This window comes from Cotesia glomerata, linkage group LG2 (assembly GCF_020080835.1).
Source record: "Cotesia glomerata isolate CgM1 linkage group LG2, MPM_Cglom_v2.3, whole genome shotgun sequence".
Classification (NCBI taxonomy): domain Eukaryota; kingdom Metazoa; phylum Arthropoda; class Insecta; order Hymenoptera; family Braconidae; genus Cotesia; species Cotesia glomerata.
Window position 1 is genome coordinate 23117320 of NC_058159.1, and position 19156 is coordinate 23136475.

Genomic DNA, 19156 nt, shown 5'->3' on the forward strand with positions numbered 1-19156 from the left:
TTGGTACAAATAAAATATATTTTTTTTATTCAATAAATGTAAGTAGAACTAAAGTGTTAACCTCCCGACATTTTAAAATGAGACGAATTTTTTATTAAAATAAATGACAATTACCAGCACAACGGATTTATATATTTTACAACTCATTATTTTATTATCTCATTTCCTGGATGAGTCATTGCATACCAGTTGGATAGACCACAAATATCATACTCGCCGCTCAATAACATTCATATATAATCTACATATATGTACATAAATGCATTAATATTTCTGTTTCTATGTACTCTACACTCATACAACATTCTACATATTCACACAAAATGAATTCATATCCATATAAATACATATCCCACCATACTCCTACAACTTTTAGTCTGTATATATATTCTCTCTCATCCGGGCAAATTATTGCAAATCGATTTACTGTCTGGCTTCTTTCTCGCTTTACCAATACTATACCGACCGTTGAATCGCTGTCTTTATCTTCGCGCCCCTAGGAATTACATTGACGATAGAATTCACCGTTCGCAGTTTCTATTGTTCGAATTCAAGGGAATTAAAGGGGCATAGAGGGACCAAGCGATAATATATCTATGTACACATATACTATATATACACATAACACCGAGATAGAAGATGAAACATTCGTCTCGACTAATGGTTTTTGCGCTCTCTTTACCCTCCAGTTCTACACTAGTTGGCGCTGGTTTTCTACAACTTTTGGATTTCCTATTTCTTCTTCCACCTTACTTCTCTTCTCTGCGTACCCAGGGTGTTATGTGGAATTCAAGATAGATGGCCGGTGGTACAACTGAAAGCTACACGTAGTTTAGTCCTTAAGGAACCAAAGAAAAATGTCTGTACCCAAGGGTGTGCAAATGCGGTCACAGACTCTAAAACCCACACACACACCAAGCAATATTCTCTTCTTGTCGACATCGTTAGTCCCCTTGGACTTGGCTTCTGTTGTTATTACACTCAACACGTTAAACTTACATTCTCTTTCTTATTCTCCCTCATTACTTCTCTTACTGTCAACTCTCGTCACTCTCAGCCGTACATACAAACAACTAATATATATAATACAAATACATAAATACACCGCAGTAAACAGAACCGATTTTTTTCTTCAAAAATTCCCGAAGCGTTTTGTTTTCTCGACAGAACGCAAAAAGAACTTTTTAAATTTATTATATTTATAAAACTAAATAAAAATAAAAATATATAAATATCCATAGTATGCTGCTCGTGCTGAGAGTTGAGAAATCAGGGGTCTTTGTTTTGTCGAGTCAATAAATACCGTTATGATTGAGCAACTACATTTATTATAAATCTATGTATGTATATATATAGACATTTTTAAGCCTTTTTTTTTTCAATTATCAAACAAATGCGTCTAGTAAATAGTAAATGCCGTTGAACTGTTGACATAAGTCCTGTTCCGTAAGTCCTGAGGCTCTGGCTCTGGTAAAATTTAACAAATCACTGATTGTATATCGATTAAATTCGAACAATATTATACTTTATTGCATTTATTATTGTTTTAAGTCCTCCTTTAAAACCTGTTGCATTGTTATTGTACATGTATGTATACTTGTGAGTATAAAACAATATAAAATCACTATTATGTATATAAATTACTCTACAGTGTACAAAGTTTATACCGTTGTTACTATTATAATATTTATAAGAATGATAGTAATGACTTGGTACTATTTATATGTAGCGAAAGGAGTTGTATTTGTTGGACAAAAGTTTACTGACAACACCATTAATAATAACAATAACAAACATTAGGTATAAATCTATGAAATTTTATACTATATAGATAATTATAAAATAACGTTTGTTTTTTTTATGATTCCAGGTGGTTGTGGAAAGTGCAATGCTTGCGCAAGAGTATGGAGATTTGGAAATCGATACTAATTCGACGGTAAATGCAGATCTGCTTTTTGACTCCCAGCAGCCACCAATGCATCTTTACGTGCTGACGGAGAAGAAAATATCAAAAGTTAAAGTGCAAGAGTGCTCAGTTTACAAAACATGTTGGGACTGTTTGGGCGCCAAAGATCCATACTGTGGGTGGTGCTCACTTGAAAACAAATGTAATTTACGCAGTGACTGTCAGGATGCTGCCAAAGATCCACTTTACTGGATTTCGTATAAAAGTGGAAAGTGTACGACAATCACGTCGGTAACACCGGAAAAATTGCAAAAAACAACCGCGAGAACTCTCGAGCTCAGTATTGACAATTTACCAACTCTCAGCGGGGAATTTTTATGCGCATTTTCAGTCCTTGACAAAACATTGATTACAAATGCCACCAGAAAACAATTTGGTGTTAATTGCACGACACCTCGAACTGATTTATTACCCTCGATTCCTATTGGGCATCATCACTTCACCGCTAAACTGTCCGTCAGAATGACCAATGGCCCAGATCTTGTTACGACTGATTTTACATTCTTTGACTGCAATACATACGCATCCTGTACTGAGTGCGTTTCTTCCAGTTTTCCTTGTGATTGGTGCGTTGACGGTCACAGATGCACGCACGACACTGCCGCAAACTGCCGTAATGATATTCTTGTTACTGGTGTTAGTGTAAGTATTTTTATCATCTTTAATATACATTATTATTTTTTATAATTGAAATTAGCACGCTGATAAAAAAATTAGCTTGATTCAAAAGAAAAATTCTTGAAAAAAAAAAAAAAAAATCAATTTTAAGAATTTGATTATTTTGAGTTGAAAAATTCTTAAATCGAGTAAAATTTACGTGGATCAAAGATAATTTCTTGCGTTGAAAATTGTTCTACTTGATTCAAGATCATCGAATTCTTCAAAATGATGTTCTTAAATTAATAATTTTTTCTCTTGAAACAAGTTCATTTTTTTATCAGTGCAGACATCTCACTATTTAAGAAATCAATTAGTATGAAATAATATTTTTTTAAAATTGCATTTACAGTTTTTTTTTTTTTTTTTTTTAATTTCTACACATAATTTTAAAGAAAATTTTTTTAATAATAATATTTTTAGAAAGATCCTGAAAATCGTCAAGTGCTTTTCTATTTCAATATTATTTTGAACATTTTTTATATGACATTTAAAAAAAGATCAATTTTTTCCCAGATTTTTTTATTGATTCAATAAATTGCCCATCTCATGTCAAAGTTAATTGGAAACCAAAAATTTTCTGAATAAAGTAAAATAATCCCTTGTTTTTTTATCTTGAATAAAAAAAAAATATTGAGCCAGTCATCCTTCACACTTGGCCTAAAGTATAATTACTTATTTAAAAAATTTGCATTTTTTTAATAAAATAAACGCTTTTTTCAAGCAAAGCATATTACCTACTTAAACCAAGGTTATTAACTGTCAAAAACCAATCAGCATTATTTGAAAAAAAATTTTTTCAGTGTTTATTGTTCAACCCAATTCGAATTCAATTTTAAAACTTTTTAAAAAATAATATTTTAACTGTAAACGATTCTAATGTTAAAAATAACTTTCAAAAAGCTTATTGTTAACGGTAATTAAGGGTTGAAATTATATACACTATTATTTCAGTATAATTACTGACAAAAAAAAAGAATTTTTACGATAAAATTACATAATTATCCAATCAAAATAAATTTGTGTTTAACTTTCTGAAATGAGACCATTTATTTAAAAGAGCAAACTATCCATTATGAAGGTCACAGGCCAATTAAAACTATTTGTTTTAAAGTGCAAACCATTTATTTTATAGCGACCGCTCCTTAATCTGATTATTTGTTTGAAAGGGTTAATATAAATCATTTTTTAATTTAAACTGTTTCTTTCTAAATCATTTAAAAATTTCATGCTAATAAAATTGCAAGACAGTAAAATAAAAAATTTTCGTCTTCGAATCAACTGACAAGCATATAATAAACATTTAATTATTTTAAAGTTATGAAAATTCCCTTGAATACACAAAAGATGCACAATATTTTTCGTTCCACAATTGGTGTGATTGATGTAAATGGTCGCGTGTATTTCAAATAATTATTTGATTAATTTATATTTTATAAGTATACTTAAGTTTGTTGTTGTACCAACCTTTGACTAAAGTATGCAATAGAATAGTTAATTATTCAAACCATTGAATATAAATCGCGTGACTAAAATTATGAATGCATATGCGCCAGGTTTACGCCTTAGGATACTTTGGAAAACGTATAGTAAAAATATTTATACATGTACTTTTTATTATTTAACTTATTTATTCATTCATTAAACTTTTTACGTACCACTAATTACATTCATAAACATATAGTAAAAATATTCACAATAAAGACTTTTTTAGCACGTAATTATATTTATTATATTTTTTAGCGTCGGAATTTTTATTTTTTAACCGAAAAAGTTAATACCTTTCACCAACTCTTGCGCTACATATTTTTAACAAAAGTATGTCCGACAATTAAAATTTTCATTATAAAAGTCATAATTAAAATTATCTGAGAAATATTTTATTTCATTATTTTTATAATTAAATTAACAAAATAATTGGAAAGTAAAAAAATATCCTTGTTTACTTGAAAAAAAAAAAAAAAAAATATTCATATTCAAATTAAAAAAACGATATCAATTAAATTTGTAGCCATGACAATTTTTATATAATTATCTCTAGTACTAATGGAATTAAACCAGATTTCAATTAAAACTGAAATTCAAACAAAAAATAAATAATTTAAATTTATCGGCAGAGTACAGAAAAAAATTAATTCCTATCAGTATTGAACAAATCAGGTTCAAATCACTTGTGATTTTCATAATCTATCTATTTTGTATATAATACGTGTTAATTCACTGTATTGACTATCAAAATGCGTTGCATAATTTCAGTAACAAAGTATATCATTGTTGTCTCTAGATATTCATTAAAAACTTTTAAACGAATGTAGTATTTTTGTTTGAAATCCAATTGCTTTTTTTAAAAATCATTTTTTTTTTTTTTGAAAGTGGCATTTATTCTCAACATTCACGTATCATTAAATTCTACGAAATATAAAAAGTTGCCTCAGGCTTTGTCCGAAAATTTATACGCCTCCCATTCGATTTAATATCAAGCTATTGTCAATTTCAGGGAATTATAATTATACAGAAATATTAATAATAAATCGTAAAATTTTACATAATTTAATGGATTTATGGAATTAACACGTCAATTTCATTATTAAATATTAAAATAAACTTTTTCTGACATTTCTCCGATATCGAATTGGAAAATTTAATATTTAGAATTGTGTCGTGTCGGTGCAATATATTTAAAGTACTTAAAATTATTACCTTGTGCTCTGCGATAATTATGAATTGAATGCAAAATTTTTAATAATATAAAAAACATTTACTTGATTCAAAAAAACAATTATTGAATCAAGTAAATTATTTTGAAAAAGTTCATCGTGTTGATTTAAGTAAAAAAATTCTTGATCTAATAAATTTTTCTGAAGTAAATTTTACTTGATTCAAGATTTATTCTCTTTTTTTTTGTATATCAACTCTAAATTTTTTTTTTTTTTTAATTACAGAGAATAGGACCAAGTTACCGAAGTGGTCCAGCTTTCTGCCCTACAATAAATGCAACTGGTTCTCAGGAGATATTAGTGCCTTCTGGTGTTAAAAAAGCAATATCTGTCCAAGTTCACATTATTGGAGTAAGTATATTCAATGTGCCGGTATTCTCTCTGCTTGTCAGCTCGTCTATGTTCAGAGTCGAATTTTAATGAGAAAATCACTATTTAACATAATAATAATAATTAATTATTTATTATTTATCATGAAACGAACTTATTTGCCTTGTCTGTATAAAGTTTTATTTAATGAAATACTAAAGTAAAAATGAAACAGTAACAAAGATTTAAATAATACTGATAAAGTTAAAAGTAATAAAAATACTCGAGTGATAATAATACGATCTGTCGGTAATATTTAGAAAGATTTGATTAGCAAAAGCGCGGTCTTATTTAAATAATGCTAATTACCTCCCTTTTTTGGTGACTAGTCGTCCCCTAGGAATCCTAAATTTTAGCCGGCCAAGAGCGTCTAGTATCCTTGAACCGCTCACACGGTTTGGGTTGCCTAGAGTACTTTCACAGAAGGTAAAAGTACTGTAGAAATAAATCCAGTTAATAATTTAATATGTAATTAGAGTTACACATTAACTAAAATTAACTGATTTATTTACTCAAACTTACCTTGCAATTTGCAGTAGATCATAGCAAGGTAAATTTGATGAGTTTTATCAATCCAGCAACTAATAACACTTCAGGTACAAGTTTAAAATCGTCATATAATTTTGGCTTATAAAACCGTCCTTTTCTCGTGTACGAGGTGATGCGTCAGAAATGTTTGTGTGCATTACAATCCAGGACCAGACTTTCAATATTCTTATTTTCATAATTTTAGATTTTCAAATTTAATACTTATATACGAAATTTTACGATGTTACATCGTAAAAACAGTCAAGTTTAGGATATTGAAAGTCTGGTCTTGAATTACAATGTGACAATCGCAATTTTTTGTAGAATTTTTTTTTCCGTGCAGCGGTGACTCGGGAACTAAAATAATCAATACAGTTTACAGTATACATATATATATATATATATATATATATATATATATATATATATATATATATATATATATATAGTTCGTATAATTTTCTACAAATCTGTCTTAATTTTACAGAAACAATAAGTAATACTAATGATTAATGATAATAATAATTAAATAAATAGTTAACACAATAATTAATATTAAAGTTAATAATAGTAAAATAAGTAATTAAAATAATCATTTAAAATTAATAATAATAAAATCATTTCGAACTAGCTTCTTGACATCATTAAACCTGAACCTGAAAGTAATCCTGTAAGTATCATGTTTCTTTTTTTTTTTTTTGTGCCCCTTGACGTTAGAAAATTTTGAAAGTAACTCAGTTAGTTTGAATAAAGAATTTTTCCTACTTAAATTACTGGCCACAAGTTCTTCGAACTAATATAGCGGTTATTAGTTTCCAAATAGTTACCGCGTTTAGATTTTCGCCGACGTTTCGCAAACATTTCAGTGCTTATCAGTATTACGCCGAAACTATACTTACTTGTAAGAGGATCATTAATTAACGAGTAAATTTGATTATCATTATCAAATATTCAAACTCTAAGCAATAGATTACTAACTTCTTCACATATTATACAAAAGAAAATCTTGGAAATAAATCAATGAGTAAAATCTTAACTGTACAAACTATTAAAAAAAGTAATCTAAAAGATAAAAAATTGATAATTATTATTAAATTTAATCGATAAAAAATATCTTTAAAGTTGTAAAGCATTACCCTAATAGAATAAAAATAACAAAAAGTAATAACTTACTCATAATTGAATGAACTAACAAAAGAATAAATTTTTGTTTCAGCAATTCATAATCCAGACTCGATTCGTATGCCAATTCAACATAGAAGGTCGAGTAACGAGTGTGAACGCAAAATTAAGAGCCGACACAATATTATGTGATGAAATGGAATTTTCATACAGTTCAAAGCCTCCGAACATCACAGTGCCCTTCGCAGTAATATGGGGTGGCTCAAAGCCCCTCGACAATCCAGACAATATTCATGTAGTTATTTATAGATGTCGTGATATGGCGGACAATTGTGGAATGTGTTTAGCAATTCCACCTAAGTACGGTTGTGGATGGTGTCAAAGCTCGGACCGGTGCGAAGTCAAAGAGCAGTGCGACCGTGGTTCTGGCATATGGTTGGACAGAAATATGACATGCCCAAATCCCGAAATTCACTCATTCGAGCCAATGATGGGGCCCTGGGAAGGTAATACCAACATCACAATACGGGGTATTAATCTCGGTAAAACATTCAACGATATCTACGGTGGAGTCAGTGTCGCCGGAATGCCATGCCAGCCATATGAGAGTCTTTACATTCGTACTAAGCAGATAACATGCCGAGTGGACGGTCCCGGTTCTAAAGAGCCGAAACAGGGACCAGTTATAGTTAAAATCGAAAACTTCCGCGGACAATCTCGTCACAACTACCAATTTGTCAACCCCGTGATCACCAATATATTTCCGAGTTACGGCCCAAAAAGTGGTGGGACCATCGTAAAAATAACAGGACGTTACATGAATGCTGGAAGTGAAATCAAGGTGATGATTGACGAGCTACCTTGTTCGGTAATCAACACCAACTCTAATGAAACTCTGTGTATGACAAGTGCCAGCGATGTCAACCGGAATGGCACCCTGCTTATAACATTCGACGGGCGTAATCGGACTTACAATGGTTTCTTCGAGTACGTAGATGATCCGACGATCAAGGGGGTTGGCAGCGGGGTTGCGGGACAGATGAAGATTCCGAAAGGTATTCCAGCGGGTGGGATTAAAATGTCTGTTTCTGGGAAGAATCTCGGCTACATACAAAACCCTCAAATGTACGTATACTACGACGACAAAATGTTTATCTCGCATTGTGACGTGTTGAGTCAAACTAGCATGGAATGCAGCTCCCCGACAATAGATGTTCCCGAGCATGTGGTCCTGGATGCTGATAGACCCATGAACCTGGAGTATGGGTTCCGGATGGACAATGTCACTGGTGTGCAAAATTTATCTCGTATTTTGTTAAATAATTTTCTGCTTTACCCAAATCCAATTTACGACAAATTTGACGAGGAAATAAAATACTACAAGAGCGACTACTTGACGATCAATGGGCAGCACCTTGACCGCGCCTGCCAGGATTCGGACGTTATAGTCCAGATTGGTAGCACATACTGCAACGTAACATCGTTGTCAAGACAGCAGCTAACGTGCAAGCCACCGATTTCGCAACCTCCGGCGCTAAATGCCGAGGGGCTGCCTGATAAACAAGAGTTACCGGAAGTGATCGTTATCGTCGGCAATACATTGAGGTTTAAAATCGGAAAACTCAGTTATGCATTGCCCGCTGGATTAAACGGACCGCTATCGAAACCCGCGTTGATCGGTGTTATTGCTGCAATAGTTATTCTCATCATTATATTTATAGCATTTTTGATAGCGTACAGGCGGAAATCGACGGAGAGCAACCGGGTGTTGAAAAACATGCAGGAGCAAATGGACATACTGGAATTACGTGTAGCTGCTGAGTGCAAAGAAGCGTTCGCTGAATTACAAACAGAAATGACTGATCTAACGGGCGACGTTACTAGTTCTGGTATTCCATTTTTGGATTACAGGACTTATACTATGAAGATATTGTTCCCGAATGTTGAGAATCATGTAGTTCTTCAGTGGGATAGACCTGAGTTGTCGAGAAAAGAAAAGGGGTTGAGACTCTTTGGACAACTTATTATGAATAAAACATTCTTGCTGTTGTTTGTACGCACGCTTGAAAGCAATCGTTATTTCTCAATGCGTGATCGTGTTAATGTCGCAAGCCTCATTATGGTTACACTTCAGAGTAAGATGGAATACTGCACTGACATTTTGAAGACTCTATTGGCTGAGCTTATTGAGAAGTGTATGGAAGGAAAGAGCCATCCTAAATTGTTACTTAGACGGTAAGTTACAACTTTTTTTATTATACTAAAATTAACAGACATCTAGTCGTTTTTTAGAGATCAATCAGCATTAACAAAATATTTTCTAACAAATATTGATAATTCATTTTTCAAAAAAATCATAAAGGTTATCCGATGGCTGTTGGTATCATTTTTAATTGTACCCAGAAAAAAAATGCTCTTGAATCAAGTATATAATTTTGAAGAACTGAATCTTCTTGAATTGAGTAGAAAAATTCTTGAACTAATGAATTTTTCTTGATTTAAAGAAATCTTACTTGATTCAAGAATTTTTCGTCTTGATTCAAGACAATTACCCTTTTCAAAATTATTTTCCTGGTTCAAAAATTTTTCTCTTGAATCAAGTTAATTTTTTTTTTTCAGTGTATTGAGTTTTTCTTTACTAATTTAAAAATATCTTAATTATTTCATTGCTTTTATCCATTTTTCATATAATATGAAATAAATTTTTAATTTATAATTGTATTGGCGCGAGTTTTTACAGAGGATCTTTTTTTTTACGATAAATTTAACTTCACATAAAATGACAAATCACTACAAGAAGTTTAAATTTGTGATAGCTTGATTTTACAGTATTTAACTTTTGATAAGTATTAATCTGCTTCAATTCGGTTTGTTTCAACTACTGGCTATTTGTTAGTTACCAACTCTCATGATTTGGATTTAACTCACTCGGTCTTGTCAGTTAATTTGTATCAATACAGATATTCTAACTCTAAGCAAAATTTAACTCTAGAGCGAGGTTTTTTTTTTTTACATAATCTTATTAATTCTTTATAAGTCAGTAGTTTTATTTTTGTTCTAGCGCTTAAAAAAATATTTAATTACAGTGAAACCGCGTTTAAATTCTTAGCACAAAATAAAGTTATTTAAGAGTAATATATAACGTCGGTTTTATTCTGTTGTACCAGCGTTATTATAGAGAACTTCTTAAAAATTTATTCATTATTAAAGTATTCAGTATTGTTTTAACCCAACAATTACTCTCAACTTTCATTTTTTACCTACAATTAATTTAATAACAACAATTACACTTTTCTCTAAATTAATACTTAATAACAACTAATTAACTTTAACTGTTGAATAACTTTTTTTTTGTTATTAATTTCCCTGCATAATTAATTTCATAGCGAAAAGTTTATCGTTAAAATTTTCATTTTAAAACTCACAGAGAAATGTCGTTGTAAGATATTTTGTTATGCATGAGTTCATAATTAAGATTGTGTAAAAACTATTCTGGAAAAATTGCATATAAACCAGACTGTAAAATGTTAAATCCTTTGTTTCTTTTCTCGTAACTGAAGTTAATGTTTCTTCGTATTATTTTTTTCTTAACTTACATAAGAAATATTGTTGTAAAAATAAAAATAATAAAAGTAGTAGTAATAATTATTAATAATAGTATTAAAAAAATGAAAATAAATTATCATGAAAAAAGATAAAAATATATTATAAAATAATAGGTCAGTTAAAAAAAAAAAAAAAAAAAAGTAGTTTTGTACCTTTGAGTCTGGTTACGCTCGGTGAGGTTTAATTAACTTGGGAAAGTGAAAATAATAAATAATAACTAAAATATTTTTTTGTTAATTTTTGTCCTTAGAACGGAAAGTGTAGCTGAAAAAATGCTCTCCGCTTGGTTCACTTTTCTTCTGTATAAATTTATGCGCGAGTGCGCTGGCGAACCACTTTATATGCTGTTCCGTGCGATGAAGCAGCAGGTTGACAAGGGTCCTGTGGACGCTATCTCGTCTGAAGCACGATACTCACTCTCCGAGGAGAAACTTATAAGACAGTCAATTGACTTTAAAGCAATGGTAAGCGATATTACTCAAGCTATTACATTATTCATCAAGTTAATTAATCAATTACTATATAAACTTTAATACTTTTTAATAATTTAATATACTGGTCATTATCTATCTATATTAACTTAATTATTGAACATCAAAGTATGTAACCAAAGTTATCCTCTTAACGTTTAAATAGAATATATTTTAATTAAAACTTATATTTTTTTTTTTTTATTTCAGACCGTCTATGTAACGATAGCTCAACAAACAGTCTTCAGTGGTTTGGATCCAAGTACTGAGAATGTTCCAGTTAAAGTACTTGACTGCGACACTATTTCTCAAGTTAAAGAAAAAGCACTGGATACTATTTATCGTTCTACACCTTATAGTCAACGTCCTAGAAAAGAAGATCTTGATCTAGGTATATTTTAAATAAATTTTTAGTTTTGATTTAAATTATTAATATGAATTTACGCTTTAAAATTTATTATTTGAGATTTTTTAAATCCAACGTTACTGACTGAGAAACAATAAAAAATATGTGATTTATAAAATTTATATAAAAAGTTTTTAAGGCTTAGAAAAATTTTAAATACATATAAAATACTTTTTAGAACTATTTATATTCTATAAATACTTTAAATCATGAATTTGATTTTAAATTTAAAATATTTTTATCTTAATAATGGAAATTTGATATCTATTTTATGTCTGGAAAATATAATAAAGTTAGACCATTTTTATGATAAATAAAAAAAGTTATCTGCTACAATATTTATTTATCAGAGCAAAAGTACTTGGAATACTAATAGTATTGAAAATACGACTCAAGTAACTTTACTTATATAAAACGTTAATTTAAATGTAGTATTCATAAATTGATTGAAGAAATACTTTTATAATTTTTCTTTTCTTATGGACTTTTGCCATAAGTATACATTATTAGGCATACTTTTCTCTATTGAATTACGATAAAAAAGCATTTAAAGAAAAAAATATATAATTTTTCCGACTAAGTTTTTCATAACAATATTTTAAAATACATCTCACGTATATTTATTTATTCTCAACTCGAAATATTATCTAACAAATTTGAATTGGAATTACGATGAGAATATTGTACTATTAAGTTACATTAAACAAACCTATTGAGAATAGCAGTTAGTTTTAGAAAAGTCAAGATATCTTAACCTTAATTTAGTTTTTAATCGAAAATTTTAAATGAGTTTCATTTAATTGAATACTTAAAATTAGAGTTTAATATGTTGGAAATATTTTTATATAAATTTTACTACATCATATATTTTTTAAATTTAATAATAAATTACTTAGTAACTATTAATATCCAGCTCCACTAAAACTTTAATAATTAATTTATTCTCTTATTTATTTAAAAAGTGCTGATAATAGAATATTAATTATAATTACAGATAGAATTATAAATATTAAATTTTTTTTTTTATAAAAAATCAGAATCAATTCTGATACTCTAAAGGATAAAAATATTTTTTTATGACCAAATTGTTAATTGTAAATTATATAATATAACTACATCAATAATTAATGATAATACTAACAATGATTATTATTGAAACAGAATGGAGAACAGGAGCATCAGGGAGATTAATTCTGTATGATGAAGACTCAACAACTAAAACAGAAGGGGAATGGAAGAAGAGAAATACATTGAATCACTACCGAGTACCGGATAGTGCATCACTGAGCTTAGTATCTAAACAATCCTCAATTTATAATCTCTCAATACTATCGGAGAAGACTGACAAATCACACAAGTACGAAACATTAAATCTAAGCAAATTCAGCTCTGCAAGTCCACCATTGTCACGTGCAACATCACCATTAAACCACGACCACGACGGGGGTCTAAAAGTTTGGCATCTAGTTAAACATCACGATACAGATGCACAAAAGGAAGGAGAACGTGGCAATAAAATGGTGTCGGAAATATATTTAACGAGGTTATTAGCAACAAAGGGTACTCTTCAGAAATTTGTTGACGATTTGTTCGAGACTATATTTAGTACGGCACATCGTGGCTCTGCCCTGCCATTAGCTATTAAATATATGTTTGATTTTCTTGATGATCAAGCATTACATCACGGCATATCGGATCCAGAAGTTGTACACACGTGGAAGAGTAATTCATTGCCATTAAGATTTTGGGTTAATCTTATCAAAAACCCTAATTTTGTATTTGATATTCATAAATCCAATATTGTTGATTCCTGCTTGTCTGTCGTCGCACAAACATTTATGGACAGCTGTTCTACGTCTGATCATAGATTAGGTAATATTTTCGTTTATTTTATCTATACTAAAAAATGGAGAGCCGGTTTTTTTGTCCGGTTATACTGCAAAAACTACTGAACCGATCGGAATAATACTTATACCATAAGATGCAGCGTGTTTCGGAGAAGGTTTTAGTATATGATATGGTGGTGATTACTTATCCGGAAACTATTTTTTTTTTTTGACCTATAAATGATGAATTTTTATTGTAACTAAATTTATTCTATTCGATTGTCATTTGTTTAAAATAAATTCTTTAATTCTATTGGTTATGTTTATATACTAGGCAGATTTCTTCACTTATGAGACCTGCAATTTCTTTAACTGAAACTTTCAATGCTCATTAAAAATTTTTTTTTTCATACAAATTATTATTCATTTTTGTAAGAAAGACACGGGAATGTTATAATGATTGCACATTGAAAGTTACAATGAATATTAGCTAGAATAATTACATGGATAAAAGGTGCATGCTAATTTGATAGAATTGGGAATCTGTGCAAGTCAAAACAATACTCTAATTAAATTTAAAGTCTAGATCTAAAAATGAAATTCTATAAAGCGCCCAGCGAGCGGAGAGTAACAGCTAGTTAATCATAAATTGAAAAAAAAAAAAAAAAAAAAAAAAATTAATAAAAATTTTCAGTTATTTTATAGTCTGAGGAAATTATGATGAATTTAAATACAAGAGATAAAATCAATGTTAATAATACTGCAATAAATTAATAAAACAGAGATCTTTTAAATACTCTGTATCCAATTAAATATAAATGAATACTTAAAGTATTTAAAACCTCAGTCTTCTGACTTATTGATTTTATCAGTAAGGTACTTACTTGAATATAAAAGCTAATTTAATTTAGCAAAAAAAATATCAAATAAAAATGATAGTCTTTAAAGTAAACAATTTATAAGAGTAATTTGAATTTTTAAGGATCTCATTTCAATGAAATAAATTAACGATCAATCACTGAAATAAAAAAATAAAAATAATTGTTTTAATTACAGGTAAAGATTCTCCGAGTTCAAAGCTGCTTTACGCAAAAGACATTCCATTGTACAAAGAGTGGGTAGAGCGTTATTACTCGGATATTAAAATAATGCCAGCTATATCCGATCAGGACATGAATGCGATGTTGGCTGAAGAGTCGAGGGTAAGTTTTTAAAAAATAATAATAGTTAATGCTAAAATAAAACTAATATAAGTGGTTTAAATAATAATAATAATAATGAATTTCGTGGTATATTTACAGTCACACACGACGGAGTTTAATACTAATTGCGCACTGTACGAGCTGTATACGTATGCGGGTAAATACAACGAGCAATTAATAGTGACCCTTGAAGAGGATGAATTTTCACAGAAGCAAAGGTTGGCGTACAAATTAGAACAGGTGCACAATATAATGGCTGCGGATGTTAATCCCTGATGCCCTGTGATTCCAACCAAGCATCCGACAAAGCCTCTTCGACATGAATGGCCGTGCTGAGTCGTTATGCTCTTGGCTGGTTACAACTACTAATATTTAATGTTTAATAATAAAAATAATTAGAAATAATAATAATTATAATTAATACCACTATTTTAAAATAATGCCACGTCAACTGGCCTAATTGGACATTTAAACCATTTAAAAATAACAACTGTACGCGATGTGAATTTATTTATTTATTTATCTCGTATTTTTTGTTAACTTTTTTAAAAACACAGACTTTTATTGCGATATATTTAAAAATATTTGAGACAACTCATGATAAATAATTTAATAATTAGATAGGATATGTGAATGAGTGTGCGAAGAACGTATATTATTTATAATATACAGATATATATTTAATAAATCACGTAAATAAATAAATAAATAAATAAGTCTTCGGGTAGGCCGCTGGCTGGAATGTGCGAGTTATCATCGCACTTACCAGATTATTATGTATATAAAGTACCAAAATAATTATTATCTATTGCAATAGGATAATTTGTTATTATTATTGTTTATTTTAAAATTTAGACATTTTTTATTATTTTTATTAATTAAACTTGTAATTGTAAACGCTCACTCCGGCGGCCCAACGGACATGCAGTCTAAAGACATCTGATAATTTTAAATAATACGAAAAAAAATTATTATAATTATTAATTGATTAATATTAGTATTAATAATAACAATAATAATAATGAGCGAGTGAACATTGTTCAACGATATATTTGTAAATGTATAATTGATCGATCCGCGCCACGTGCCGAGCAAGCGACTGACGACCTTAATAAATAATAAGTGTCGAATTTATAACGAATAAACATTTCCATCCACTGCTAAATAAATAAACAGCCGAAGACCCCAGCTTTTATTATTATAATTATTATTTATTAAATATTAACAGCTAGGTCTTGGCGGGTTGCGATTAATTTAATATAGTAATTAGCTAAAGTAATTGAAATAAATATAAATAAATGAATTAAAAATAATAAATAAATGAAACAAATCTATATATATATATAAATATAAATATTATACAATGAATGTCATATGTATATGTGTATATATACTTAATTAAAAGTGGTGTGACGTACATAAATATATACGTCTACCCTTCCGGAATGTATTACGCGATATAAATATTATACATAATTATTATAAATTATAATAATTATATTATATATATATATATATATATATATATATATATATATATATATATATATATATATATATATATATATATATATATAAATATAAATATAAAAATATAAATTTAAATTGAATTGTAATTGTAATTGTAATTTATAAATAGACGCACACACATTCGATGAAGAACGAAACGATAAAGTAACAATAAATAATTAAAGAAAAAAAATAAAAAATTAAAAAAAAAACAAAAAAACAAAACAAAATAATATTGTCGTTTACAGTGACATGAGAACGGTGTATTATTTCATAGTTATTAATTATGTGGACGATGGTCACGTGTGAGACCAACTCCAAGTGTGACGGTTGTGACGAGTGTGCGTGCTTCCCATTTGACAATTTATAAACGTCCCCTGAAATGCCATATAATCGTAATAAATTTTTTTTTTTCATCAATAACTCTATCATTGTCATCATTATTCATTATAATTATTATTATTATTATTATCATCATTAAAATTTCATGTTATATGAGACAGTATAAAATCGCATGAAATTATCTATCAAACCACCTTTGTGCCACTCTATTTCTCCTAATAAACAAAAACAAAAAAAAAGTAATTAAAAATAAAAACAATGCTTTACGCCTCCGTCGTCATTGATTGTTGTCACTCTTTAATTATTGTAATATATATATTTATATTTATTATTATTAATGATAATAATAATGATAACTGTTGAGTATTGTCTGATTGTAATACATTGATATTGAATTGATATGAATTGATAATCATTAATTAAAAGAAGATAAAAAAAAAAACAAATATAAAATAATACTGATAAATTAATAATGAAACTATGTAATAAAAGTAAAATTAATCTAGCCATAATAAGTGATTGTGTGTTATGTAAGTTGTCGATTCGAGTCGCTGTGCAAATGGATCGGTATAAATGGATTATTTATAATTTAATAATAACAATGATGATGTACGGATGAATTGTTTTATTTATAAATGAAGATGAAAATAATTGTTTTTTTATTTTATTTTATATTTTTATTTTAATTTCTTTTTTTTTTTATTTTTCCAAGTGCGTCAATTTAAAATGTGCATGGAAGTGGAGAAAGTATTTATTGCTCAAAAATATTTGGAAAAAATAATAAAATGAAAAATGATTTAAGATCAAGACGTGGAGAGGGAGATTACGGAAGAGTGATTAAAAGCGAGCGAGATTATTTAAATAGATAATAGGGGAATAAAAAGGGATGAAAGAAACCAAGTACGAGAGAGATAATACCTTTAAATTGGACATGTAATAAGAACGTGAAAGAGATAAAGGAGATTAGGAGTCTTTGATAGCCAGAAAATAATACATAATCTGAATACGAAAGTCGGGGAAAGACCGATCAAACGATTTACGATAAATGTACGAAAGTTAACAATGATTATGATTTATCAATAGTAAAAAAAAACTATTGAGATGGAAATAAAGGAAGAAAATTTGTGCTGGTAAATTCGCCCGATCAAATGTATGATGTGTCCCTTCCCTCGCGCACGCCAACTTTTAATGGTACTAATAAACCCAAAGTGCCTCTGGTAGATTTTTGGGCATAAGCTTGAGTAATTGAGAACAAAAAATATTAATGATGATAATTAATAACAATAATGAATTATGAGAGAGACAATTAATGAGCAATTGCTGATTTGATTACGAATTAAAAAACGAATGAAATTCTTAAGGACAAGGGTTTTAAATTGTAACAACGTGTGCACATGCGTATACATATCATGATAATTACTGTACTGTCGCGTGTATGTATACCGTGTGCATGTGCATATAGAATAGGGATTATTATAGATAGATAGATAGATAGATAGTTGATAATAGCCTAGTCTTATGTATCTGTGTGTCTGTCTGTACCCCGAAGTGTCTTTCCCCGGCCGTCAATTCCTCAGCCTTTTTACGTATTTATTTTTATTATTGTTATTATTATAATTATTATTTTTATTTGCAATTTTCCTTATTACATGTCGTGTCTCATTTTATTTAAAAGCTTGTATTAAGTTTATTATTTTTATTGATGTAACATTTAAACATATTAAAAATTTTTATTCAATTAATTATGTTTATTTTTGTAAAATATTTAAATATTATTACTTTTAATGTTACATTGATAAAAATAATAATCGTCTATTTGTAAAAAAGTATAAAAATATGAAAGTTATTTAAAAATCCGCGGCGTCTGACGGCCCCTGAGTTCACGACAATTGTCATGTAACGACGAGCTTTTTTCCATATCCTTCCCAATTCCAATTAAAAACTAATAAAAAAAATCTAAAAAAAATAACAAAAAAAAAAAACGTATAAAATTTAACCTGGCTGTCCCAATTGTCGCGTTGATTATAATTATCTGTGCTCACGCCACGCGTGCTACGTCCTCCAATTTTCCCACTAAAGCACTTACTAATTGGCACCTTATGCTAAAACGTTTTTAATAAATCAATATTATTATTATTATTATTATTATATCGATGGTTCCTTATTGATAATAATAAATAATAATTAAAAAAATATATGGCCCCGAATTAACAATAAACAGAATATTTAAATAAAAAAATAATAATTGTAATGTGTACTCACGAAATACAATGCGCAGCTTTCTGCCCAGCAGTCTACCGTCTTGTGCGCTAATAAACATATATTTAAATAAATAAACGTTTAATAAGTAAATAAATAAATAATTAAACATACTATTGTGCGCGCCTAGTGTAATAAAATTATTATTTTATTTAAAATCGTGCATTTGTCGAGGAT

General features: G+C 28.9%; 1 protein-coding gene across 3 annotated transcripts in view; it reads left to right on the forward strand.

The window, feature by feature from the left end:
* LOC123259316 (plexin-A4) overlaps positions 1-16190 on the forward strand; it is a 206941-nt gene extending 190751 nt beyond the window's left edge. For 2 of the 3 annotated variants that reach the window (XM_044719680.1, XM_044719681.1), the window contains 9 exons: positions 1871-2608; positions 5566-5691; positions 6869-6907; positions 7454-9594; positions 11216-11429; positions 11646-11826; positions 13003-13713; positions 14724-14869; positions 14969-16190. In XM_044719680.1, the coding sequence (XP_044575615.1) occupies positions 1871-2608; positions 5566-5691; positions 6869-6907; positions 7454-9594; positions 11216-11429; positions 11646-11826; positions 13003-13713; positions 14724-14869; positions 14969-15145 (4473 nt within the window). In that variant the 3' untranslated portion in view covers positions 15146-16190. The remainder of the gene's footprint in view (positions 1-1870; positions 2609-5565; positions 5692-6868; positions 6908-7453; positions 9595-11215; positions 11430-11645; positions 11827-13002; positions 13714-14723; positions 14870-14968) is intronic. The other variant, XM_044719683.1, reaches the window with a different exon arrangement.
* Positions 16191-19156: the final 2966 nt, after the last annotated feature.